This window comes from Orussus abietinus, unplaced genomic scaffold (genome assembly GCF_000612105.2).
Source record: "Orussus abietinus isolate OABI.00-Male unplaced genomic scaffold, Oabi_2.0 scaffold480, whole genome shotgun sequence".
NCBI lineage: Eukaryota > Metazoa > Arthropoda > Insecta > Hymenoptera > Orussidae > Orussus > Orussus abietinus.
The window spans coordinates 1-27,834 of record NW_019394622.1 but is presented as its reverse complement, the minus strand read 5'-3'; the positions used below and the strand labels follow the sequence as shown (position 1 = coordinate 27,834).

Here is a 27,834-nt window from a genome sequence, read left to right as displayed (position 1 = left end):
AGGAACGTGGGCATCCCTTAGACCATATATATCTACCTCGCATTGCAGGGAAAGGGGTAAATTCGAATGCCAAGTGACCTGACTGCACTCTGACCGAATCAGATTTTAGACCATATATGTACGTAGACCGTCTTACAGGGAAAGGGGTAAACGAATGTACTACGTGAGCCAACTTCCACCCACAAAGTTAAAGCCATTCTGCTTACTGAAATTGTGGAAGTGGGAGGTCCAACGCAAGGTCTAGATACATATGGTCCAAGGGGCATCCAAGGAACGTCCGGATTCCTCGCCTCGACCGGTACCCACCTGCAGTCCAAGCCGCGTTGAGAGGTTCCATCTTCTTGTTGAACTGCTGCCGCTGCAGGAGGTCGCGGAGCTGTCGATTGACCTCGGGCTGCTGGGCGAAGACCTCCGGGGTCTGGACGTCCGACCGGGACTCGGGCCTGGGGGAGGCGTAGCTCGGGGCGGCCGAGGGCGTCGGAGGCTGGGCGCTATAGGGATCGGGAGTTCTCGAGGGGGCGTAGACGTGGGTGGAAGGTCTCGGGGTGGGCGCGTTGAAGAGCGGCCTCGGGGTGCCAGGAGGCTGGGAGAAGACGTCGTTTCTGGGCGAAGTGGAATAGGTGGGAGTGCCGGGTATCTGCGACCTGGGGGTTTGAGAACCTTGAGAGAAAGCCTCGTTGGCCTCGAAACGCGGAAAGTGGTCCTGGGGCTGGGAGGAGGCCGGGGACTGGGGGAAGTCGTGGGGCGACTGGGGGGCCTGGGGGGAAAATGGCGAGGGGGGTTGCGTAAAGGTAGTCGGCATTCCGGGACGCACGGCGGCCCCGACGGGACGCACCACCGTACCGCAAGGTTGGTTCGGCAGCCGAGGAATACCCTGGAGAGGACTCGGCGGGGCGACTGCTCGCGTAACCTTTATCGGCGGCGTAGCGAATGCCCCGCGAGATCCAGGCGACGGCGACGCCAACGGCCCCATGTGATTTCCATCCTTCGAAGGAGACATTTCGGAATGAAAAAGGATGGCCCGTCTCGTGCCTCCTGCTTGTATCCCGATACCCGTTGCTGATTGCACCATAAAACCCGAATTTAAGTAGAATTTACACGGTGTTAGTAACTCGTACGAGTCACTAAAACCGAGTGCTTTACGAGATAGGAGCGTTTACCCCGCCTTCTAGTACTTGCATAGTAGTAAGCGGAAAGTCACGTGCTATGCCACACAAATGTCGAAGGGGCGACGCAATTTTAAACACTTGACAAACAAATAGATTAAACGGTATTTGAACGTGTTGGGTGAAGAACTGTACTCTATTCTCTATTCTTGTCCTGTTGTAGTTTCCAGAGACATCCTTCCCCTCGATACATTCAACAAATGTCAACGCGGGGTCCTCCATTCACCTTTGGGCCATTTCAACACAAAATTGCACAAAAGTGCTCCGATTTGCACTTGGAAATTGCCCGCCGACCTCAAAAAATGCGTGTAATCGTGTACGGGATACAAGACAGCGGAGTGAAACACGTGGTTACACCACGTTACACCACGTGGCTACACCACGTGGTTACATCACGTGGTTATAACACGTGGTTACAACACGGGTTACAGCTCGCGCCAGGAAACAGGATTGCAATGTTCCGGCTAAATTGCGTTTACAAGTAAAACTTTTACCTGTGAACTTGCTTTACTTGTGAACGCAATATAGCTGTGCCATTGTATGAACTAGCGCTCTATGTGAACGGACCCTAAAGCATCAGAATTTAGCATTAACTTATTAAGGCATATGCAAGTTATTATGAATCCGTATTCAGAAGATTTTCCTTTGCAAAGAGTACGATTAGTTGCATTGCTCACCTGAGCCGTTGAAACTTGCAGCTGAGTTGTCAGTCCTGATGAATTATCCGCAGCCATTTGAGGTGTAGTATCCTCTATTTGTTTGTGAACTCTGGCCATACCTATAAAAAAGTAATACAATTGGTAATCATATCGATTATAATCGCATTGCGTCAAAGCTAAATACATTCTTAATCCTTATTGGTTGGTTACACTGTTAAAAATACTCACAAACTGAATGCACTTCCGCACTTAAAGTCGTAGAAAAATTATATTTCACGTCTTAAAAGTGAATTGATATACGTTTATTATAACCAAAAATGTTTATAGACAAATTATAAAGTATTGATATTTCATAGGTGTAAGGACCTTCCCAAAGGCCTCCACATCACGTGGGAAAATTTCAAACGATGAAATACGTCCAACTCGGAGAAAAGTTTCATAAAGGAGACTCCTTAGACGCTACATTCATATCGCCTTAATTAGATCTCAAAGTGGCATCTTAATTCTTTCAGCGCTATGGACCCATAAGTGCGTCCGCCGTTTGGTCCAATATTGCTTGCACGCCCCGATGAAATTCGCCCATACGCCAAAAGGGCTTAGCGCTCAAAGGGTTAAGAGTCAATCGTTCATGAAACTTTTCTCCGAACTGAGTGCGCTGAATCGTTTCAAACCCTGCAACGTGAATGTGGAGTCCATAAGGAAGGTCGGAACACTCATAAAATTTCATTTTTTATAACAAATTAAAAATATATTTATGAACAAATTTAAAAGAAATTGAAATTGAATTTCTGGACCTTACCTATACCCTTCATATTCATATTATAAAGTTTGAATAGATTCAGTACACCCAGTTTAGAGTAAGGTATCATGAAAGAGAATTCCTTGACGTCACTTTCACATCACCTTAGTACAGAAGAAGGCGCCATATTTACCGTGTACACGATGTTCATGAATAACTTGTTGCTGAATTTGCGCTTGTTGTTGCCGGAAAGCCTGCAATTGTTTCCATTGCCGTTCCTGTTCAGCTTCCCTGCTAGATCTATCTCTATTGGTTAGCCTATCCGGCTCCTGTTAAGAAAATAAGAATTAGCGACCAGTAAAGAACAATACTCGGGAATCATTACATCCATCATTAGAACATTCCCCGATCTGAGACCCGCTGAAACCACGTTAACGTTGAAAATGTTATTGTCTTTAAAAGTCGAGTTGAATGCTCGTCCTCGAGTGTTAGAAACTCACTGTCAATTAGTTAAGGGGATGTAATAATTCCGCAGCGATATATATTGCAATATGTGAGACGAGGCGTCAATGACAATCAGCCAAAATCATACACGAAATATCAAAAGAAAGGAATGAGGCACGTTAATTAAATTAATATGTCCAGCAAGGTTAACAGATCTTTCGACTGTGCAATATACATATCGGAGACAATAACCAGCCACCATCTAAAGTAAGGAACACAACGTATCCACAGTTTACATCGAGATTCCATTACACCTGAGTTAAGTGGTCGCATATACAAATTTCTCCGTTGCACATTAATTTAAAAGAAAACTCATGCAATGTATTCGGTGCTCCGATCGACATACAGGACGATCGGAATATATATTCATCCCGACGATCGTCTTAAGGTGAAGTGAAACCCCCTTCAAATCAGTCGATTCGAATACAACACTTTTTTTTTAAGGGTATTAGACCAAACTGTCCGAAGCTTTGACACATCACTCCTGATCATCTAAGAATTGTCCTGACGCATTCAAAATTTGGATTTTTAAAAAAATTTTTTTAACAGCCCGGACCAGAAACAAAATGGCGTCGGCTCTCATATTTCGATCAATATACAATTATCGAAGGCTCTGATATGAGAATCGAAAGGGTCAGGACAATTTTACGACAATTTAGAACACTCTGGTAATCGATAAACTCGCATTTGAACGGGATAAAGGCAAAAAAAGTATTGTATGCGCTTCTATGCTAAAACAATGGGAATATGAGGTCTCGGAGTGAAAATTTAATTGACCTGGAAATCACAGATGGCGCAGGGGGTCCCTCTGCAATCAATTAGGGCCCCCAGAAAGCACGAATCCAGAGGATTTCTAGAGTTTTACTTCGATTTCTTTATAATTATTGTATGAAAACGAGAGGTGGAGTATGCCATTTGGTACAATACCCAATATAATTCGACACAGCTGTCAATAGAAAAACGAACGTCGGCAACGTAAGCATTTACAAAAATCTTCTTTATCGACGTCGATCAAGTTCCTCGACGTGTTTCACTTCACCTTAAGTAAAAGTCATCAATTTTGCAGCTAATCGCAAGAACCCCGGAATTAATTCGATATATAAGACATTCCCCCTAAAGTACAAGTAATCATCTCTATGGACTATTATTAGACGTTCGTAAAGTTAATGAGATCGGCACCAAACGTATAAATATAATGCTACGAGTAAAAGAGAAAAAACAGGCCGTGTCAATGATTTGTCTGGTGTTAAAGGTACACCCTGCACCAAGTACAAATTGGGATGCACACGCAGAAAATTATTATCTCGAATCGATAACATCTTTTTGTTAGTTCATAAAACGGGATTATGAAATGGATAATATTCGGTTGATATGACAAAATGATTTGGCTAATAACTTCCGGTTGATTGTATCGAACGTTGTGGTAGGTCACCGTGCATTTTAAATTTGCTTTCGTACATTTAACCAAGACAATTAGTATATTGATTAAAATGCATTCCAAAATTTACGAAATGATTTAACCAAAACACTGTAATTTATTGAAGCAAACGAGCTTAGCCGAGTGAAATAAAATTCGGTTCATTTTACCAGAACGTTTTCGGATACGACTGAAATGAACCAGCTGCAATTAAATGACTTTATTCAATGAAGAAAATTTTTTCTTTTTTCTTTTTCTGCGTGCACAAACTCTGCGGATGTTCTACCATACTTATTGTTAGATTATCCACGCCAGATCGTGATCCGGCTATCCGATGTTAATGAAAAATCACAGGAACATATCCGCGGACCGAATGTACACTGTTAAAAATTTGTTTCGATATTTCTAACCCTTTCGAATACAAAATGTACGCTAAAGCCGAAGACAATGACACCGGAAATGAAAACGGGACATACGCTTGCTGAATTTCAAAGAACACCATTTCTATGCGAGAATTTGTAGGCAAGTGTTCAAACTTTTTAACAAAACAACAAGCGGAGAAAACAAATTGATACAAATGTTAATAAATGTACTACGTCGCGCCTTTCTCAAAATACGTACAATTATGTACGTATAAATAATTGAAAATCAATGTACAAAGATATCCGACATGTCTCATGCCGTACAACCGTGTAAGTACCTTTGTTTAAAGTTTATCAGTTGTTTATAAATTCTCACAGATGCGATCGACAGTCAGTATACAAAGGATTTAAAAATTCAGTGCGCACTCCCTCTGAAATTCGCACACTTGTAAATTAAAATCCCGAACGCAATTGCTCACGCAATCTCGAGATATTGCATCTTGAGGATAACTTCGATTACATTTACACATCTCCGAGCGGATATATTTTTAACAGTGTAAGCATCCGGCAGTACCACGTAGCATGGACGATAGTTTTTAACCAAGTGTTGCATGTTCGTGACAGAATAGACTACAACAATACGATGCAAGACTACAATCACCCACAAAAGACTCGTAAGAAGCATGGTAATTAGTCATGGGAGGAGGAAGGGGAAACGGACCGTCCGTTGTCACATGATGGGAAAGTGAGGGCTTATCATTGGTATCGACAAAATAATAGTAAGAAAGTGCTACCAATTGTCGTTAACATGCCTTAGAAAAGGATAATTCAACATGGCCTTCAGTCATATAGAGACAATAATAACGATAACCATACGAAGGAGAGAGAGAAAAAGAAAAAAAAAAATCGTACAATATACCACAATAATATCGATTCATGTAGCAGCCACCCAACACGTATACATCTTCCAAAATGATATTCTGCAAATAGTCTGATCATTCCAAATGAAACGGCGAAAGGAGACCGACAATTGACACGCGGTCGTGATATGCAGCGCCGCCATCGTGAATAAGAGAGACGAAAGCACCTCGATCAACGTAAGAAATAGGAAATCATCCCAGATAGACGGTCGTGATAATAGCGCCGTAATTGTGATAGATTCACGCACATGTACGACGAAGATGTATGCCCTCGTGTTACGGATTAAATTTTAACTACGTATATCCGACCTTGTGAAATTTCACGAGATCACACACGAAGATGTATGCTCTCGTGTTACGGATTAAATTTTAACTACATTTATATCCGACCTTGTGAAATTTCATAAGATCACACACGCGATCACACTATGAGATAAGTGAAACAAAAAATATGAGGGTAATATGGAGGCATACGTGTGTGACGATACACGCATATTGGCACCATGTGATTTTTGTATCGTATAACGAAGATGCATGTTCTCATATCAGAATTTAAATTTTGGCTACATTTGTATCTCATCTTGTGAAATTTCATGAGACCACACACTATGAGATAAGTGATAAAATATGAATNGAGTGCAATATGCGGACGTACATATGATTAATGCACACATATTGCCACCATATGATTTGTATTGTATATAACGAAGATGCATGTTCTCATATGAGAATTAAAATTTTTGCTACATTTGTATCTCATCTTGGGAAATTTCATGAGACCACACACTATGAGATAAGTGGAGAAATATAAGCTACATATCGGTGCAATAAGAGACGTACATGTGATGCACGCATATTGCCACCATATCATTTGCATCGTATAACGATGTGTGCTCTTGTATGAGAGTTTAAATTTTAGCTACATTTCTATTCCACTGTGTGAAGTTTCATGAGATGACATACTATGAGATACGTAAAAAAATATGAGCTAGATAAATGTGAGTGCAATATGAGGACACGCAAGAAACGTATAGTTATGAGGATCCCTCCATCTCGGATAAAGTGTAATATGAAGTCAATATGACGTAAATCTGTCTATTTGGGATGTAATTGCGAATAAGAGAAACAAAAGCTTTTCGATCGACGTAAGAAAGACAAAACCATCCGACAGATAATAGTGATCATGTCTGCGTGATTGATTCACGCATATTAACATGTCAGCACTGTATGCCAAAGATGTGTGTTCTTATAAGATAGTGTAAATTTGAGTTACAATTTCGGTTAAATATTCTGTATATATATATGTACGAATATGTAGATACACTGTTAAAAATGTTTCGATATTTCTAGGATTTTGAAATACAAATGTATACATAAAACTAGAAACGGCAGCGCTCGAAATGAAAACCGGGCAAATGCATATTACATTTTCCATAACACTATTTTTACGTCAGAATCGTACAAAAGTATTGATGAATTTGAAGAAACGGAGAACCCAGAAAAGAAATCGGTACAAATATTAATAAAAGTACTAGAGCGCGTTTTTCGCAAAATACGTGCAATGCGTACTCGTGCGTGTCGAAAATTAGTGCACAAATGATTTCGAAATTCGTATACACGCATACTAAAATCCCGGATACAAGTATACACGAAATTTTGAATTACACCTTGAAAAAAAAACCTGGACTATATATATATACCATATTTCGAACACATTTTTAACAGGGTAGTAAATTAGAAATATTCCGAGATCCCTCGACAACTACCCTCAAAGAGCACAAAACTGCGACACGAAGGTAACCAAAAAGGTACCCCCGTCCATCCGGGACACCATCCAAAGTCTCGAACCAAAAACCACATCGATCCGCTCTCAAATTCGACAAAACGCGACCTGTCCGTACCACGACATCGACTCGCGATTCCTTTCATGAAAACTCGAAACAAAACGTGAAAGGTGTACATAAACTCCAAAACAAGAGGTATCCAAAAACAGAAGGAACATAAGAAAAGTAAAAAAAAAAATAAGGACAAAATGGATAACAACTTAGGACCACTAAGTATATAAATATATATATATATACAGATACGTATATATATATCTGTCTCGATATCGGATACGTGGCACAAGGCAAGACACTAGAGGCACATCGTAGGTGGCTCACCATAGCCGGGGACTGTACAGGTACAGTGTGAATAATTGCAGTGGGTGGCGGATCGTAGTGCTCCTGGCTGAGGGAAGGGAGGGTGCGCATGATTTCAGAGGGGGTGAGCACTCTAATCTGATGGTCTACCGAGGATAACTGACGAGCCCCCGCCGTCGCGGGGGCCACGTTGGGGTAGTTGGCGCCATTGGTGCCGGTCGGGGCACCGAGGGTCACCGAGGTACCGGTACCGATAGCGATATGAGCGGGTTGTGGTGGTGGTTGTGGTTGTGGTTGTGACGGTGGTGGTGGTGGCGGTGGTGGTGGAGGTGGCGGTGGTGGAGGTGGCGGTGGTGGCGGTGGCGGTACGGGACGTTGACGGGACGGTGACGTTTGACGTTGCCCATCGCCGACGGCCGCAGCGTTGCACCGAGGAGTCGCGGCGTTGGACGGAGGTACCGGCCTAGCCTGGCCACCGGTAACCGGCTCTTGGTGCGCCAGGCTGTTCATGGAATTTAGAGAGTTTACGGAGCCGGGTCTGGGCGATGACGAGGGTGTCGTGGAGGTCGGGGAAGGGCTCGGGGAAGATGTTAGCTGCCTCGGCGGTCCCTGTACCGCACACACCTCCGCAACTAGATGACCGGCTCCTCCAGGAGCCGCAGCAGCAGCAGCCGCTCCCGCCGTAGACGCGCCCGGCCCCTGCTTCTCGTGCGACAGCTGGGTCAGCTGCGACTTATCGGCGCAACCCACCGAGGCCAAAAGTCCGATTTGCTTTTGACCCCCGGCCATTGCTATTACCGGCGACACTTGGCCCGAGGTCACTGTCGTAATGGGTTTGCTCGTGATGGTGGGTGCGTTTGTTGCAGTGACTGGGTTCGTGCTTGGCATATCCTTGGGTATCTGTCGGTTCAACGGGTATGCCTCGTTCACACACTTGCTTTCATGTTACAGGTTTTGTTTTGGGGGACGGTAACACATTTAGACGGTCAGAGTTAGCGGCGGAGACTCGCTCCGGCGCGATCGTGGGCCATCTGGGGGATGTTAGGCACAACATTTGGGACACGTCTCGTAAGGGCTTTGGACTCACGGCTTACTGGCATTCCTAATGGCAGAGCTACGCTCCTGGCGAAACAACGATTCCATCAACGGGGACGCGCGGTTACGAGTCGACTGGTGTTTCGGTGCGTTCTTACGTCGTTTCTTACGTGTGCGGGGAAACGACGGCGAGCTCGCGGGAATTGTACTTTAAAGGAGTGCATAAGGTTGACGCGGATTATTTTTAACGCTTCCTTTGGGTAGAGTTACGGACGAACCGAACGAGCGAAATACTTTCAGCTGCGGTATATCGCTCCCGCTACCGAAAAGATTATCAAATAGAAAACGGAAGTTCACCGTAGTCAGCATTCTGTATCATTGGAGAGGCATCGTGTATCATGTGGAGCTTTGTACATGATTTCGTCTTAACTATTCCTTAGAAATACGTGCCATTAAACGTAAACGATCTGTACACTTGTAACCGTTGAGAGGAACCTAGTGAATATTTTTAAATGAAAATTTGCAGAGAGTTCCGGACAAAAAACGTTAGATCGATCAATGTTTATACCTAAATACTTGCATTTTTTTAATAAATAAAATGGATTTTATTTGTTCAACATAAATAAATGACTTCCACTATATACAAGTATACATATCGCTTAATGACGTTTATTTATAAATAATTTATCCAAAACCATGCACACCATTAAAGCTCTGCGTGGTGCACTGTTTCTCCAACGATTCGATATGCAAACAAATTCCTGTGATAAACTTTCATATCTTTTTGTATAACATTTATGGTAGCAGTAATTATGTATACTGTAGATGAGAGTATTTTGTTTGTTCAGTTTATTTATAATTCAGCCCGAAGAAAAACATTAAAAATGAACCGCGTCAAACCTATGTACCCCCTTAAGGGGATGCGAAAGTGGCATCCGAAAGCCCAATCGTTCATGAAACTTTTCTCTGAACCGGGTTTACCGAATTATCTCAAACATTACCACGTGAATATGGACACTATAAGGAAAGTCCTGACATACGTGAAATTTCATTGTTTATAAAATATTTTGGAAATATCAGTAAAATAAGAAAAAAATTGAAGTTCCATGGGTGTGAAGACCTTTCTTATAGCCTTCACATTCACATTGTAAAGTTCGAAATGACTCCGTACACCTAGTTTGGAGAAAAGTTTCATAAACGAGACCTCTTCGACGCCACTTTCATATCACCTTAAGAGTCACGGTCGATTCAAGAAAACTGGACAAGAAGAATGGGTCTTCGCGAGGTACAATGAACACCGCGATATCGAAACAAAGATATGATTAAACGACGAAACATCAGTCGCCGTTTACACCAAGACTGGGTATATTACAACGTGACACAAAGGGCGAGCTGTTAGTTTGACTTATGTTAGCACAAGACATCTTTGTAAATGGGGGGGAAGAGACTACATAATATGCGGGGGGAAAGATAGTATCATTTAACGCGACAAACGACGGACGCGCTTACCTGTTGTGTCTTTTTCATTCGAATCGCCGCTCTGTTGTCCCGAGCCTGCGTGAGATATGGGGCTTTCTTTTCGTTGGGTAAGGCGCGCCATTTTTTTAATATTTGCTTGCACCGCTCGGACCAAGCTGGAACATATTTTACCATTAATCACAAACGGCCATTACGTGGCTTATACAACCACTTGCGTCTGAATTTAACACGCCATGCGCTTTAAACTGCAAATGAAGGCTCGTACAAAAGAAACGGAATATATGCCACTGTTAAAAGTATACCTGGATATTCCGTTTTCCATTCGGGGTGATTAACGTTCGCATAAAGCACTGAAGATATGGTTGCACCAGTTCCTAAGGCTTCGTCGGCTTCCATCTTGAGATTACTTCTCTGATTGTACGAGATGGCCGCACTCCCCGATGGAGCCGAGCCTTCGTCGTCAGGATTAACCCAAGGACTTGGCGGTTCCGAAAAGGCTGGACTAAATTGTGGACTGCTGTAAATTGAATTAAGACCTCGTTAGTACTACAGTTCAAGAGGCATCGTTAAGGTGAACCGTTAAGGGGATACGAAAATGGCATCCGAGAAATCTCGTTCAAGAAACTTCTCCGAACTAGGTATACCAAATCGTTTGAAGCTTTACCGCGTGAATACGAAAGCCCCAAGAAAGGGCCTGACACCCATGAAATTTAATTTTTGTTTAATTTATTGAGAACAATTTTTTATTTTTTCTAACAAATGAAATTTCACGGGTGGCATACTTTTCTTTAAGGCCACTATATACACGTGGGTAGATTTCAAACAATTCGGAAAAGTGTTTCATAAACGAATGATTCCTCAATTGGTACTTTCATATCACCTTAAGCGACAAAACGGACGATATCAAGAAACTCGGTACAGTCTCGAGCCAAATACATTTTTGAGAGAGAAACGCGCCCCTCACGTTGAGTTCGAGCGAGACGCTACAGAGTTATATACAGTAAGGATCGAGATTTCAGGAGTTTTTAATTTAACTCTTACTTGCTGTATTCAGAATGGTACGGAGACGGCGGTGGAAAACTCATTGGAGAATTTATAGTTGATTGTCCAACCGAAGGTAGACTTCCAGGCACCTGAGGTCGCCCCAACGGCAATCCACCTTGTATACCTTGAAAGGAAATTCGAATTAAAATACTGATTATTCCTCGCTACTCACTCTTTCCAATGGAGTTCATCAGCACGAATTATCAAATCGTTCAATTGACGACCGATGAGAGAGAGAATCACAAGAGTTTTCATTAATTAATATCGCGGAATCCGGTACAATATTCGCGTAACAAAAATAGCGCTGATTTCAGAGAGGAAAAATCAACCTGGATGTTGAGAAGGAGATATAAGAGGAGTCGACGACGAAGACGCGTGTATCGGCTGTGTCTGTACAGGAAACACTGACGATTCTTGAGATTCCTGGGACTCGTCCGTAAGAACTCCTTTAAATATTTCCTCTACATCTTTGCTATCCATGTTTGGTAAACCTGGGGAGATATCACATTTATCATTAAAATATCGTCTAAGGTGACTTTAATAGAGGACATTTCCGAGATACCGACCTGTATCTCTGACTATCGACTCTATATTGAAGTGAGGGCTCAATATATCCGTGAGTTCGTCTCTGCTAGGTCCCGGAGTGATGTCCAACTCGTCCAGGACCTTGGTTTTGACCAGCTCCTCGTCAGGCTCGTTCATAATGGTGTTGACCAGGTCATTGTCGAGCAAGTCGCCAGACATAGGTAGTAAATCGTCCAGTACTTCGGTGTCGCTCCGTTCCTCGTCTAAAATCTCCTCCCGCTTAATGGGGGATTCGTCAGGGATTTTCTCCTCCTCCTTCTCCTGCTTCGCCTTGACTTGCTCAATCGCTTTCAACTCGTCCTGGGACAACTGGATGGTATCGGCGTTACCGGACACGTTGCGCTCGCTGTCGGAATCGCTGCTACTTTCGAGGTCCTTATCTTTGGTCGTCTCCATAAGATCTTTCCCGAAAAAGGCCTCTTGCATGTAGACAGGAAAGCACTCCGAGAGCTTTGTCTTTGGTTTTCTTCTCTGCGGCTTCCGGCGCGGTTTGTTGTCGTCCCCCACGCTAACCGCACCTTCGGCAGGTTTCTCCGTCGTCTCGCACTCGTCGTCCTTGTCCTTACGGGTTCCTCGCAATCTAACCACGAAGCCGCCGATACCGAGCTTCTGGAGATTGCGCTGTCGCTTACGCCTCAGCATCGGCACGCCGTTCTCCGTGGTATAAATGCTGAAACCTTCAGGTGGAGGTTGATCCCCACGGGCAGTCCAAATCATCCCTTCCTTGAGAACCTCGGTAGGCTCGTCCTTGACGTCGATCAGCTCCAACTTTCCCCCGTTTTCTTCCAAGGAGTTGTCCAGGCTCCCGCCAGCCACCACCGACTCGATGGTCGCCATGATGTCGGCCTCCTTGTCGACGACGGGGAGCATCTTTCGTCTCTTCTTCCTGGTCTGCTGATGCTCGAACGTCAGGGACTTGATATGATTCATGCCTGCCTCGGATAGGTAGACCCCGTCGACTAAATACTGCTGAGGAGAAGGCTTAAACACTTCGGGACTGCGAACGGTCGGAGGCGGTGAGCGAGGACACTTTACCGGCTGTGGTTTAGGCACGTTGCATATCATGTGAGGTGGAGGTACATCTCTCGGCCGGCATATGATGCAGTTGTATCCCTCCTCGGCGCACTTTTCGGCCTCTGCCTCCGTTTTGATGGAGTCGCAGGCGCAGTGCAGCCACCTCTCGCACAGAACGCATTGGATGATCAGATCTCCTTCGCTGTACGGCTCCTGGCAAGAAGTGCAAATCGTGTGCGAGGCGCACGGTCCACATTGGGTGTAGTTCTTCTGCCAACTGCTGTTAAACCCTGGATCGTTCGCGCCACATGTTTGACACTGGGCACACCACTTGCACTTCCACGTACCATGAGGAACGTACTCTAAGGGAGGGTCCATACAGTAGATGTGATAACTGATGTCGCAATCGTCGCAGAGTATCAAACGACCCTCGTCGTTCCTTTCCCCGCATCCCTCGCATACCGTACAATCGAGACACCTCCATCCTTTTTGCAGAATCACCTTGGTTACCTTAACGTTGGCGCAGTAAGGATGGTAACATTGACCGCATTGTGCACACGCGATCAAGCAGCCTTCTTGATCCGTGCCGATCGCCCCACACATCACACATATGTCCTGGGTCAACACAAATTTATCTTTAGCGGAACACAAAACTAATCTGTTCTCAACGCCCGGTTCTTCCTCTTTCGAAAACGAGTCCGATACTGGTCTCTGAAAAAGAAAGTCATAACGATTCAAGCCTTTTGGTACCTTCAAGAGATCAGAGACGGAAGAAGTTTAATTTGGAAAGGAGTATATATGTATATCTTTATAATCGGTCTAAAGAGAAACGAAAGTTTCTAGCGATAAGCTTAAGCTGATAAACGTACCGAGAATTCTAAGCCTCGGAAAGATCTTAGACAAAATTCGTTCGTACAAAAATGAAGTAGTTTCTTAGAGCGTCCTAGACGGTAGATTACAGCATCTAAGTAGCCGTTTAATAAATTGTCAATAGACGTCAAATAGCCATACCTGTAATCCCACTCCAGGGACACCAAAAATTCCTCTCATTTTGGCCTTAGGCCCTCTCTTTCTACCGAATTCCGTCATCTTCTGTCGCTTCTGATAGCCCACTTTGCCAACTCCCTTCGGGCGATTAACTACTCCACCAAGACCTAATCTTTTCTTGGCTATTTTGGAGGCACAAAAAGGTTTTCCTTTACCAAGTCCTATCGAAAATAATGACTCTTCTGGTCCACCTTGATAGTCGAACTCTGACGAGTCCCCATCACCGTATAAACTATCCTGTGATGCATTTAAACTGGAGTCTCCACCGTAATCGTCGGCGCTATCTTTACGTTTTACAAGTGCCATATTCTTGCAGTGCAAGCAAACGTATTCGTATTCCGGCTTTGCCTCCTTGTGGTGCTGATAAGTCAACGGGTCAGCATCGGGGTCGCAAGTGCCGTGAACAAATTTCGTGCAAGTGCTGCACTTTACCATCTCCCTGTACGCTGCGGCGCGATATGCCTTCCGACAAAGCGGGCAGAAGGAGCCCTTATTTCGTTGTTGATAACACGAATCACATACCGTGTAATGAGAGTGCCACCGCGAGGACAGGCCAGCACCTGGTGTACGTGACCCGCAATCCGTGCACACTCGACAGCATTTGCACTTCCATCCGTACTTCGGTATCGAAGTTACGATTGGCCGCAAGCAATTAGGATGGTACGCTTTGTCGCACCGTTCGCATACCATCACCTTCGTTACATCTTCAGGCTGCCGGCACACTTGACAAATACGACACTGTGCACACTGCCAACCAGCCCTTACGCCTGGTAATAATGCTAAGCCAACGCAACTACCGTGATAGTGTTGGCCGCAGATCGAACACATGACCAAGTTCGAAACATCTCCCATTCCGTAGCACTGCATACAAGTTACTTCTCCATTTACTAAAATTAAGGAGAAAAACCATAAAGGGTACATACACTTGATTATTTCCAATTAATTACTGGATTAATATATAAGCAATTTTTATACAACTAAGGTGAAGTGAAACCTCCTTCAAATCGGTCGATTTGAATAACACACTTTTTTTTCAAGGGTACTGGATCGAACTGTCCGAAACTTTGACACGTGGCTCATGATCACCTAAGAATTATCCTGACACATTAAAAATTGGGATTTTCTAGCATTTTTTTTACTTAGCATAGACTAGAAGAAAAATGGCATCAAGCTCTCATATTTCGATCGATATACAAGTATTGAACGCTCTGGTATGAGAAACGAAGGTGTCAGGACAATTGTACAACAATTTAGAACAGTTTCGTAATCGAGAAACACGTATTTGAAGGGGATAAAGGCAAAAAAGGTGTCTTATGCGATTCTATGATAAAACGAAGGTAAGATGAGGTCTCGGAGAGAAAATTTAGTTGACACTAACATCACAGATGGCGCAGAGTGACATTCTGCACTCAATTGGGGCATCAAAAACCATGTATCCAAGAGATTTCTGGAGTTTTACATCGATTTCTTTGTAATTATTGTACGGAAATGACACATGAAGTATGCCACTTAGTACAATACTCAATATTCGAAAAAGCTGTAAATACAAATACGAACGTCGATAACAGAGATATTCGGAAGAATCCTTTTTACCGACGTCGATCGAACTTCTCGTTTCACTTCACCTTAATGGATGAATATATGCAATTTTTATACAACTTAAGATGCTAAAAGAGCAATTCTCACGTTAAAAGAAAAATGTACGGTCAGAAATGTAGAAAGAAAATGCAGAATGTTCTAAATTACAGAATTAATGGAAACTTACGTAACAGGGGAACTTGGCCCAAGTGTTGACTGCAAAATAAAGATAAGGTTTTGATGTCTTGAAAACAACTAGATGCTGCTGCGCATGGTAAATGAAAATAACGATTGCACGATCCCACCTGTAACGGTAATAATTTGAGATTAATCGTAAAATAGTAGACGAATGTGTGATATTATGTAATTTAAGGAGCAATGCGTACTTTGCAAGGGATTCCAGCTCCATAATGGGAGCAATAAGCACACCTACGGGACGACGCCTGCACCACCGCTGGACTAACGATCTCAGTTGTAAGTTCCTGAGAATTACTCGACCAAACTGCGCAAAAGTGATGAACATAATAATGTCCCGTTGATTCAAACAATGTTCCTATTTCTGGCTCGTCCGAAAATCCAACTATAGTTAACTCTTCAATTGGCTCCGTGAAATTTGTAAGACTAGCATTCCTGAGAACACAAAGACGTATGGTCGTTAGAAAATCACGAATTCTTAAGGGGATATGAAAGTGGCATCCGAAAGGTCAATGGTTCATGAAACTTTTCTACAAACTGAGGGTACCGAATCGTTTCAAACTTTACAACATGAACATAGAGGCTATAAGGAAGGTCCTGATACAAATGAAATTTTATTTTTTATACAAAATATTGAAAACATCAATAAACGAATTTAAAAAAAAAAATTGAAATTCTATGGGTGTCAGGACCTTCCTTATCGCCTCCATATTCACATTGTAAACTTTGAAACAATTCGATACACCCAGTTCAGAGAAAAATTTCATAAACGAGATCTTCGCGTAGCCACTTTCACCTCACCTTAAATCAGTAAAAACGTTTAACCATAACCGATTTCGTATACCTGCACTTAGCTAGACTCTTTTGCCTACGACACGTGACGGCTCCGGCTCCACTGGCTCGAGGACTTTTATCACCAGTTGATGATACATCGACAAGATGATCAGGTGTCTCCTCGCGGTTAACATTTTTTTCTGGAGTAAAGCCTTCGGGACACGCGAATCTCAGCAACTCGCCCTGGCCCAGCTGACTTCGTTCTCCCAAATTGCAAAATGAGCACACCTTTCCTGGCCTAAAAAATAATTCATTGCGGTATTTTCAAGTCGCTGCTTCAACGTGATAATGCAATGTGAATTTTTACGAACGTGCTACTTAATATGTGCATACCATTGTTCCGGGCAATAAGGTGGTTCTTCCGGAGCCGGCATAGATCGATCTGCCCCAGACGACTCTCCGTCAGGTGTTACATCTTCACTAATTCTTAAGGGACTCGGAGACTCTGAGTGCGTATCGTCGTCCTTACTTTTGGTGCGCCGCGGAACACCTCTCGTGTACCCAAGGCTAAAAGTACTTTGAAAATGTTCCATGCGTTCGAAGTGGTATTAAAGGATCAACTCCAAGAAAATATTATTACACACCCTTTACTCCTTGACGTCCCTCTTCCGAAGGGTCTGCGAGAACTTCCTCCACGAACAGTTCCCGGGGGACGCTCTTTCCGAGGCCTTCCGCGATTTCTTCGGATGTTCAACGGCTTCCCCCCAGGTAGAGAAAACTTCTGGTAGCGCAGGGAATCATGGAAACCTTCTTCCGGTGTCACTGAAGATTTTTACACAAAATTATATAATCACTGCTGTATAAAAATACCGAATACTCCAGATTACATAAGAACGTACCAGGAGTTGTTGCTGTTCCGAGTAGTTGATCCGAGTTGGCTGGAGAGACGGGGATTCCTGTAGTTTCTTCATCTTCGTCTTCTCCATCGGATGCTTCGTCGAGCTCCATTTCCTCCTCACCTTCGAGACGTTCCTCATCCTCCATGGTATCCCCTATGATGGACCTTTAAAAAATTAGGGAACATTCATTATTCATTAATAATCCTTGCTAATGACTTATTTACTAAACGCATTAACGATCCTTGATGAAAACTGTCCTAATAATATTAACATCGTTAAATTTGTATGCAATTTAAACAATGTAGATTCAATGGATACAACGGATTCAATTAATTACAAAATATTGATACCATTAATTAGAATTTTCTAGCACAAAGCTGTAACGAATGTACATAATTACTCCAAATTTTCATTCAACCTATCAAATATCTTTAACAAAGAACTTTTGTCCAAATAACATTCCAATATTGAAATATTAATTAAATTACTTCCATTAACCTATTTATCCAATTAATAAAATACATTTAATAACGTAACCTAATACTTCAAAAACACTGTTTCAATATAAACTGGTAAAAAAAACTGTGACAGTCCTACAACAAGATATTATTATAACATGACGATAAACTGCTCGGGCAATAAAACATGGACAGTCCTCATACAGGACGAATATTTCCATTACACCGTTTCGATCGAAAGAAACATTTCGTCATTCCACTAAACAAGTTTCTGACATATCTTTGCATCCCGAGACCACAGTTTCGATACAACAAGGTAGAAATTAACCATATTACAAGAGTCGAGCATCCAAATAAATTCAGTGCATCCCACTGCTACTACAAGCACAAAAACAATAGTGGATTATGTCAATTATCCAGGAAAATTCGTGCCATTTGTTAAATACACCTTCAAGCATACTTCACGATCGGGAATACCCAAATCAAGATCCATTAATACCTTTCTAAATACCAAAGAACTGATATACAGGTCCAAAAAGCTGAAATTACTGGATGGGTTTAAAAAAGATAAGAGCGGATATAGAGACGAACGGGAGTAATCCATCGAGTGTATGCAGGAAAACATTGTAACAGAACCTTCCAGGGTACGGCTCGAGATGCCTCGTGTGAATCTGGGTTTCTACCATTTACTGAAAACGAGAATCTTGAGCGAGGTAAAGCAAGTTTGCGAGTCGCATTCCGAGACCACGGTTTTGATACAAAAAGGCATAAATCAACCTTATTACAAGAGTCGAGCATCCAAATAAATTCAGTACATCCCACTGCTACCACAAGCACAAAAACAATAGTGGATTATGTCAATTATTCAGGAAAATTTGTGCCATTTGTTAAATACACCTTCGAGTATACTTGACGATCGGGGATACCCAAATCAAGATCCATTAACACCTTTCTAAATACCGAAGAACAGATATACAGGTCCAAAAAGCTGAGATTACTGGATGGGTTTAAGAAAGATAAGAGCGGATATAGAGGCGAACGGGAGTAATCCATCGAGTGTATGCAGGAAAACATTGTAACAGAGCCTTCCCAGGGTATGGTTCGAGATGCCTCGCGGGAATCTGGGTTTCTTCCATTTACTGAAAAAGAGAATCTTTTCGAGGTAAAGCAAGTTTGCGAGCCGCGCGAGACGAAGAGCGAGATCGGCGATTTTCCAGAGACCGCGGTGTTGTTACTAGTCGGTCGACTCCGGCCTAACCGCGGCGGGATGGCGCGCGACTCGAGGATTGGGTGGTCTCAGGGTCTCGGCGGACCCCGCGGGTCTTGGCGAGGATCGAATCGACGAAAGCGAGCTCTCCGTCTGGATAAATCGTCGGCAGATGGCTCGCGCGGCTCGGCCCGGTCGTTTCGAGTCTCGGCTCGCTTCGGAGCCGAGACTCGCGACCGCGAAGGGGTTAAAGCGGATTTTGGTTGGCGCAGATTTTAGGGCCGATAGATACGCCATTGCTACGTCAGGGTTTCTAGGCTATAAACACACCCTGCACCGCCGTAACGCGGGCCACCTACCTTTCAGTTAATGGAGCTTCCTTGCCGGTTTCATGATGCTTCCAAGGGCGGGATTATCGGTAGCCTCGGCTAATTGTGCACCATTTGCCCGAGTAAACATCTTGCAGCAACTGAAAAAAAATCTCACAAGCTACTCGAACGGAAGAGTACGCGACGGGCGATACGTTCGAGTCACGGAGTCCGGATGTCGAAGCCCGTGAAACCGGACGACGCACGCTGCTCCGGAGTTGGCTCGAGTATATGTGCCGCCACCTGGCGGTCGAGGCGAGGACTCGGCCGCGGATCGTTCGTAATTCAGTCGGCATGGGCTAGAGAACTTCGAAGGTCGGAGTTACAACACTCTTAGAGTTCTAGATCCAGTAAGTTACGTCAGAAACGAATAAAAATTCCCGGTAATTTATCGGTAATTTCTCCGAAGCCTTTTTTATCAAGAAATTATGAGAATTTTAATTTTTCAACAGATCGAACGAGAGGTTTCGATTAGCTATAGAGAAACATCGTAGAGAGGAATTTCCGTTGTATGATCTTCGTAGCCAATCAAAACGTCCCATTCGCTTCGTCGCAGAATGAAATATCAGTTCGTTTGGAACAAATGGCATGGAATTTTCCGTGATGTTGTACACAGGTAAATATTTTTAGCTGGAGGTAAATACGACCCTATAATCAATATTTTCTAATAGTAATTATTACTCTATAGCTTGAACTTTGAAGTTGATTGAAAAAAAAAAGCTATTTAAACGAAGAAACCTAAAGTATAAATAACAAAATTAACGTTCTCTTAAATTCTCAATGTTCCCGATAACTTACGGTATGTTTCACAGTTACCTTCTCCAATTTAATGTTACCGAGAATTTTCGAATTCTATACACTCTGCGCATTGAAGATAGCGCAGAACTCGACGCGTCACTTCCGCTGCAGTTTTAAATTAGTATATAGAGTTGCACTGAAAACATTTACACGTCATTCCCTACACTGAATTATGACTACCAGTGTTGTAACTACTGGTGTTAAGTGCCGTGTAAACGCCACTTTACGTTGTGTTACCAACCCAATTTGGTAAAATCGACATAAAGCAGTGTTTATGCACCACGACTCCAGTAGTTGCAGATATGAGTTGGGAGATTGCTCACGGGCAGGGTCGCGCGATCGCATCGTGTGCTGCCCTCTGGTTTCGTACGTTAGCTTTCACCGTTTTTCGCCCCCAAGGGCGGCGCAACTAGAGTTCGAAAATTCTCGGTAACATTAAATTGGAGAAGGTAACTGTGAAACATACCGTAAGTTACCAGGAACATTGAGAATTTAAGAGAACGTTAATTTTGTTATTTATACTTTAGGTTTCTTCGTTTAAATAACTTTTTTTTTTTCAATCAACTTCAAAGTTCAAGCTAAAGAGTAATAATTACTATTAGAAAATATTGATTATAGGGTCGTATTTAATTCCAGCTAAAAATATTCACGTATGTACAACTTCACGGAAAATTCCATGCCATTTGTTTCAAACGAATTGATATTTCATTCTGCGACGATGCGAATGGGAGATTTTGATTGACTACGGAGAACGTACAACGGAAATTCCTCTCTACGATGTTTCTCTATAGCTAATCGAAACCTCTCGTTCGCTCTGTTGAAAAATTAAAATTCTCATAATTTCTCGATAAAAAAGGCTTTGGAGAAATTATCAATAAGTTACCGGGAATTTCTCTTCGTTTCTGACGTAACTTACTGGATTTAGAACTCTAGTCGAAGCGCGGGGCACTCGACATTAAAACGGTCATTGCGTTATAGTGATCACGGGTCGCGAGTGCCAAGGACTAAATATCGTTCAATTGTCTCCTTCCATCGGCACCAGAAGGAAGAAGGGATCACCTGGGGGAGCACGGCTCGAAAAAGACGAAAGGTCCCGTCAATGAGTTTTTGCATAAATGTTGTCGTCCAGTAACAAGTTAGCTCGTACCACCTTTTAATGAGAATTGAAAAGCTGGTTCATTTAAATTTATGCATTTTAATAGCCAATTACGGTAAAAATATCTGGCGGCATACGTTAGTTTCTGGTAATAATTATCGGTCAGTAATGTGTTTAATTGTTTGAGTAATCATATTAAAAATGTCATCTTTCTTTCATCAATTAATTTGCTACTGAACAATGACGTACAAAACGAAGGAACATGAATAATAAGATAGCAGTTGTGCTGCGTTCATATAAAATAGTATTTAATATTATAGGGATAAAGATATGTCATTTGGGAAATGGAAAAATAGAACGGAGTAATTCAATCCTGATCTAAAAACCATTTTGGAAATTAATAATCCTTTATATATTTATACTCGATACACCCTTGGTATTTAAACATTATAAACTTGTCGTAATACAGAGATTCCTGTTGCTCGTTGACTTTCAAGAAAAGCAAATGTGTTCTGAAGAACTGGAACCAAAAAAGGAAATAAGTTAAATTATAAGCGGGCAAGTTGAAATGTAATAATCGACTGGCTTACCTTTTTTGTCATTTGAGTCCATGAACATGCTTACAATCGAGAAACGACTTAATTGACTAAGAGATTTTAAAAACCTAACAACTAATTGGACATCTTCCGGGAAACAGAAATGCTGTTCAACGCAGCGAATGATCTCGCTGAACATGGATCCGTCTAATTTGTTTCCTATAACTGTTGAATTTCGGTTAACTTAATTTATTCTATTATTATTCGTGTAAAACATTTAGAAAGAGAAATTCTACAACTCATAAATACCTGTGTTAAGATCTTCTGGGACTGTAGCGCGAAGAACTTGAGCATGTAGCGACAAATCCGAATTATTTTTTAAAGCTTGCCATGTACGAATGAATTCATACGGCGATTCTACATTATCGATCCCCTAAAATATCATAACATTAATAAAAAGTTGCTGTGTAGTCCCTTCATGTGTTGGAAGTGAAACTTTTCTTATGTTTACTTCGTTTTAAATGTTAATAATTGAATGGAAGAGGATAACAGACTAATACTGATGGAAAGTTTATGGAAATTTTCTCATTAGTAATGCGCAATGATAAATGTATATAATAATCGACTGTAAAAAAAGAATGAGATATCAACGATAACGGGCGGTGATTTTAATGTCAAGTTCGCCAAGTTAGAAGCACAGCTGTTGATTAAATTCTTAGACAACAAAATGAAATTAAATAACAATAACGAAAACTTTTATGCAAATTGTCTCAATACTAACACATAAAGATGCATTTAAATAGTAATTAAATTCTTAGACAACAAAATTAAATTAAATAACAATAACGAAGACTTTTATGCAAATTGTCTCAATACTAACACGTAAAGATGCATTTAAATAGTAATTAAATGTGAGGAGAATAAATAAATAAATGAATGTTTCAATTTTTTATACGCTTCCTTTTCTCAACATGTGAATTTACACGTCAGATATAAAAAGTTTCACTTCAAAGAGGATAATTATTTCAGTAGGAGATCGTGCTGGCTAAAAAATCTTGCGACACCAACATCACAATTTTTAAATTTATTGTTACTCATTGAATTACGACTTCGGTCGATGATATATTCTCCGTTTCTATCTACGATCTACGCTCATTTATCAAGCGTTTCTACAAGATTTCGTTAAATTTTATGTATAAATTTGTAAATTGTCACAGGACATTTTACCCAACTCGATACGTATAATGCATAAAAAAATTATGTACCGTGATTACTCCTTTCTCAGCTTTACTCACAGGTTTCTCGTATTTACTAGCTACCTCAATTTTCCTCGGTATAAACGTGTCATTTGAATTGGGTTTCATGAAAAAATTTGTTTCATCTTTGTTTACTCGACGTTCTGACAGAACTTTGTCTTTTTTATCGTGGATGTCTTGAGCTCCTTTTTCGTCACCTTCCCCCTTTTTTATTTTGATTGCTTCATTCCGAACGAACTGACCCTTTACATTTTTTCTTTCATCCGTTTCTGGATTTTCGATCTTTTTGCTTCGAGTCTTCAAAGTTCCGATGCAAGGTTCACTAGGTATTTCTTCAATTGTTACTCCTGATTGTTTAGTGACCGATGAGACCCCGATACAATGAGTAGATAGTGCCTCTCTTGTTGCACTCGGTATAATTCCTTTATTCAGGATAGTATCCGACATTGACGTGACACAATAGTTATTTTTAAAATGAGGTAGAGGTTTTGTATTTTGGGAAGATCCAGGTGCTCTGTCGCAGAAACATAACTTAGATACTTTTTCGTCATTTGCATAGAAGCCAGCACTTGTTAAATTATAAGAGTGCACTGAAACTTCATTCGTTTTATCTGCGGATTTGTTGTCAGGTGTAGTTTTCATATTGTTTATTAATTTAGTCGATGGATAAGGAATTTCCCCGCTGTTTTTAGCGTTACTATGTTGACACCCTTCATCCTTGTTTTTATCTTCTGTAGGATCCTTCTCCTCAACGAGTTCATTGATTTTCATCCTGAAATAATAATTTAATTACTTAAATTATTCGCAGATTACAGAGATTATTTCAGTCACCTTATTTTCTTCGATTCGCAGGGTTCTCTTAGTTTGCTTATTGCTTTTATTGCCGTTTGATTGCATGACTCCAATTTTAAAACTGCTTCATAATCCGCCAATGCCTGGTTAAAAAATCAACTCGTTAATTCTAAGGATAATGTATGGATATAAAAAAGCAATATGGTACTCATTAAGTAATTATTACCTGTTTTTCTTTCCGAAGATATTCCATACAAAGTCCTCGACGAAGAAGGGCCTTAATATTTGTGTACTCTATGCTCAAAACTCGATTACAGTCTTCTACTGCCTTTTCGTAACTCTTTAATTTAATATCTAAATTTATAAAATACGTTTGTTATACAAAAATTCTTCGTGGGTAGAAATCAGTGTAAGACGATACTTGTGCGAATGAAAAAGTTAATACCAATGTTCTTTTACGTATTAAGAAATATGTTTAAAAATATTATGTTAAAACGTGTCATGAATAAATTCCTTAAGGTGTGTGAAAATGACGCCGAAGAGGTTTTGTTTATGGAACTTTTCTCCAAGCTGGGTTTACCGAATTCTTTTAAACTTTACAATATGAATATGGAGACAATAAGAAAGGTCTTGACACTCTTGAAATTTCAATGTTTTTTAAAAATGGTTTATAAATAATTTTAAAATGTTGTATAAAAATTAAAATTTCATGAGTGTCAGTACCTTCGTTATACCCTCCGTACTCACGTTATAAAATTTGAAATAATTCGGTGCACTAAGTTCAGCGAAAAGTTTCATGAACGATCGACCCCGCAGATGCCACTTTAACATCCCTTTAAACAATGTATAATATACGTTAAATTATACGGGAATTCCATGATATATGTTAGCAGTACGTGCGGCATTGTTTGGTGAAGATGTTTGCATATCATTATCTTACATGTAATCGCGCGGTTATTATATGCATTCGGACTTGGATCCATAACGATGCATGAATTGTAAAGCTGAAGTGCTTCCTTGTAATCACCAGATCTGAAAGCCTCATTTCCTTTTTCCCTTTCCTGTTCCGCCATGACAGTTAACTCCGTTCCTGTCAAAGCCACTGAAGTCCAACACGTGTAATGTATATCGTAAAATATTATACAAGCTAGTTGTTAACGGCCCTTACCTTTATTTATCACAGCCTCTTTGCTCAACTTTTTATGTTTCTCTTCCTCGTCTCTTTGCTTTTGTTGGATCCTTTTCAATTCTGCTCGTTTTTGCTCTTCCTTTAAATCTATCCGGTTAATTTCCGTGTCGGCATCGTACATATCCCAAGCAGCGTAATCGCACGAAGCTATGCGTTTATCTTGTTTTATTCTTGTTTGTGACGACTGAACAGAAATTGATTTTATTGTATTCGAAAAAGAAAAATTCGAGAAAAAAAGAAATACATACATTATTGAGAGAAGAAAAAACGAATTGCTTTCTACTACGTTGTTTCAAGGTTCATATCCTTACTATGAGTATGTAGAGTTACATTTTTACATTTTTCAATTATGGATATTTTCAAAGATCGTTTAAAATGTGCCAGAAGGAGAATGCCTTGATAAATCACATTGAAAAATGAACTTCTCACAATAAGCAGAACTACAGTAATTCCCAGTATACACCCATTGCATTTATCACAGTTTTGTTAGATCATAATTTACCTTGCATTAGAGCTCAGGTACATTTATTAAAATGAACATTGCATTTAATTAAATGGGATATTTTAATGAAACATTACGTTAATGAGTGGATGGATGGATCGCATTTATACTTCTTTTAAAACCTCTGCAGTACATTTTTCATCTTGCAGCGGATGGTATAGCAATCATAAAATAATATAAAAAGATGCAAATGCACTAGAATGTCAGAAAACTCCATCTTACTTTAGTTGCTTCCTTGACGTGTCTAATCTCAGGATAAGGAAGTTCCTGAGCTTGCAGTGACTTCCCTTCCTCGAGATCCTTTTCGCGATTTCTCATCTCGCTGGTCCAGTTGTCAATGTCTTTTTCCAGTTTTTGACGCACTTCTGAATCTAACGTTATTCGAGTAAGAGCTGGACAAGCCACTCGCAAAATTGTACTATCAGGTTTAAGAATGGCTAGGCGTTCCTCGGCATGTCTCGTTAAATCAGGATAATATCCTTCCTGACCAGAACTTGGGCAGAAAAAATTAATTAACGACATAATAAAGTAATGATATCGTCGTAACGTGATTGCGAATTGTCTTGACGAATGTGAGTTTCAGGTAAAACCTTTTTATTCGCTCCAAAGGAATTGTTACACGCAGGGAAATATTTGATTGAATCTGTAAAACTCTGCTGGTACGACCAATATGGTTATTATATGGACAACAAAGTATTTAATTGACATGAAAAAATTCTTTTGATAGATAACTTTTTGTTAATTACATTAATTTTTGCGGTAGATTATGCCACATATTAAAGTACTCTGATATATTCACTCAAAATATTTGATTTAATTACTAAGATAATTTCTAAAATTAACGAAACAATTTAACTAAACACTTTGGTTAATCGAATCAAACGTGTTAGGTCTAGTGAATTAAAATTCTATTCATTTTACCCGAACGTTTTCCGAAATTAACCAATTGGAAACAATCAAATGATTTTAGTCAATGAACCAAATTATTGTTTTGCGCGTACTCACCGAAGTATAAGAACAATGCGCTCCAATTCTTTGGGTTTCTTGCATTCGGAAATATATTCATAGGAAAGGTTTTCAACCGGTATCTTGTATTTCTCTAACAGAGACTTGCTCTCCGGAGGGTCTGCTGTAGTAATAATGTCCGTATCCGTATTCCCCATGATGAATTCATAAGAAAATCTGTCATTTCATGTCAACTCAAAGTGTAAGGAGACGTCAAGAGTATTCCGCCTCCTGTGATTTTGGGTGACGCCGTTGCTATGACAATATACTTTGTTATATTTCCTTTGGGAGCGTTCAGATTTAGGTAGGTATAATACGTCGTGGAATAATGTTATAGTAATAATGTCCGTATCCGTATTCCCCATGATGAATTCATAAGAAAATCTGTCATTTCATGTCATGGGTGACGCCGTTGCTATGACAACATACTTTGTTATATTTCCTTTGGGCGTGTTCAAATTTAGGTAGGGATACGTCATGCAATAATGTTGTAGTAATAATGTCCATATCCGTATTCCCCATGATGAATTCATAAGAAAATCCGTCATTTCATGGCAACTCAAAGTGCAAGGAATCGTTAAAAGCATTCTGCCTCCTGTAATTTTGGATGACGCCGTTGCTATGACAACATTATATTTCCTTTGGGCGCGTCCAGGGTTGGATTAGGTATAATACGTCATGCAATATACATAGTTTTTTACATGTATGTTATAACGTATAATACGTCTCTAGTTTTCTACGCAAGCGCAAAGTATATTACGCCCTTCTGTTTTTAAATAAAAAATAAATTATCCAATTAGAAATTTGATACTAAACAGGGTTAGGTCGAAAGAATCATGAACGCATGCGTCAAATTAATTAGTCTTTAAAAATATTGACCTGTTTACGTATACGCTAGGAGACGTTTATAACTGAGCGGATGCCGTATTTTGAACATCTGCGACATCCTTCATATTAGAATCGTAATTTACTGGTTTTCTACGATTTTCTACAATTTTCTACGATTTTCTACAATTTTCTACAATTTTCTACGATTTTCTACAATTTTCTACGATTTTCTACAATTTTC

At 40.9% G+C, this 27,834-nt stretch overlaps 2 protein-coding genes across 3 annotated transcripts in view; both read right to left on the bottom strand.

The window, feature by feature from the left end:
- Positions 1-19,752, bottom strand: part of LOC105703192 (histone-lysine N-methyltransferase 2C) — a 53,070-nt gene extending 33,318 nt beyond the window's left edge. Inside the window, exons 1-17 of one of the 2 annotated variants that reach the window (XM_012431382.1) lie at positions 19,583-19,752; positions 17,559-17,722; positions 17,304-17,481; positions 17,053-17,226; positions 16,730-16,957; positions 16,077-16,320; positions 15,878-15,995; positions 14,077-14,999; positions 12,033-13,776; positions 11,796-11,957; positions 11,464-11,590; positions 10,725-10,939; positions 10,453-10,577; positions 8,533-8,808; positions 2,758-2,893; positions 1,844-1,944; positions 307-985 (exon numbers count right to left, since the gene is read on the bottom strand). In XM_012431382.1, the coding sequence (XP_012286805.1) occupies positions 307-985; positions 1,844-1,944; positions 2,758-2,893; positions 8,533-8,808; positions 10,453-10,577; positions 10,725-10,939; positions 11,464-11,590; positions 11,796-11,957; positions 12,033-13,776; positions 14,077-14,999; positions 15,878-15,995; positions 16,077-16,320; positions 16,730-16,957; positions 17,053-17,226; positions 17,304-17,481; positions 17,559-17,703 (5,575 nt within the window). In that variant the 5' untranslated portion in view covers positions 17,704-17,722; positions 19,583-19,752. The remainder of the gene's footprint in view (positions 1-306; positions 986-1,843; positions 1,945-2,757; positions 2,894-8,532; positions 8,809-10,452; positions 10,578-10,724; positions 10,940-11,463; positions 11,591-11,795; positions 11,958-12,032; positions 13,777-14,076; positions 15,000-15,877; positions 15,996-16,076; positions 16,321-16,729; positions 16,958-17,052; positions 17,227-17,303; positions 17,482-17,558; positions 17,723-19,582) is intronic. The other variant, XM_012431388.1, reaches the window with a different exon arrangement.
- A 2,173-nt stretch (positions 19,753-21,925) lies between these two features.
- LOC105703191 (sperm-associated antigen 1) lies at positions 21,926-26,923 on the bottom strand. The gene is made up of 10 exons (XM_012431381.1): positions 26,766-26,923; positions 25,983-26,253; positions 25,238-25,442; positions 25,010-25,171; positions 24,296-24,423; positions 24,109-24,212; positions 23,287-24,049; positions 22,331-22,454; positions 22,076-22,246; positions 21,926-22,005 (listed from the first exon to the last, which is right to left on the bottom strand). Exons 1-10 carry the CDS (start codon positions 26,921-26,923, stop codon positions 21,926-21,928), a joined length of 2,166 nt encoding a protein of 721 aa, XP_012286804.1.
- Positions 26,924-27,834: the final 911 nt, after the last annotated feature.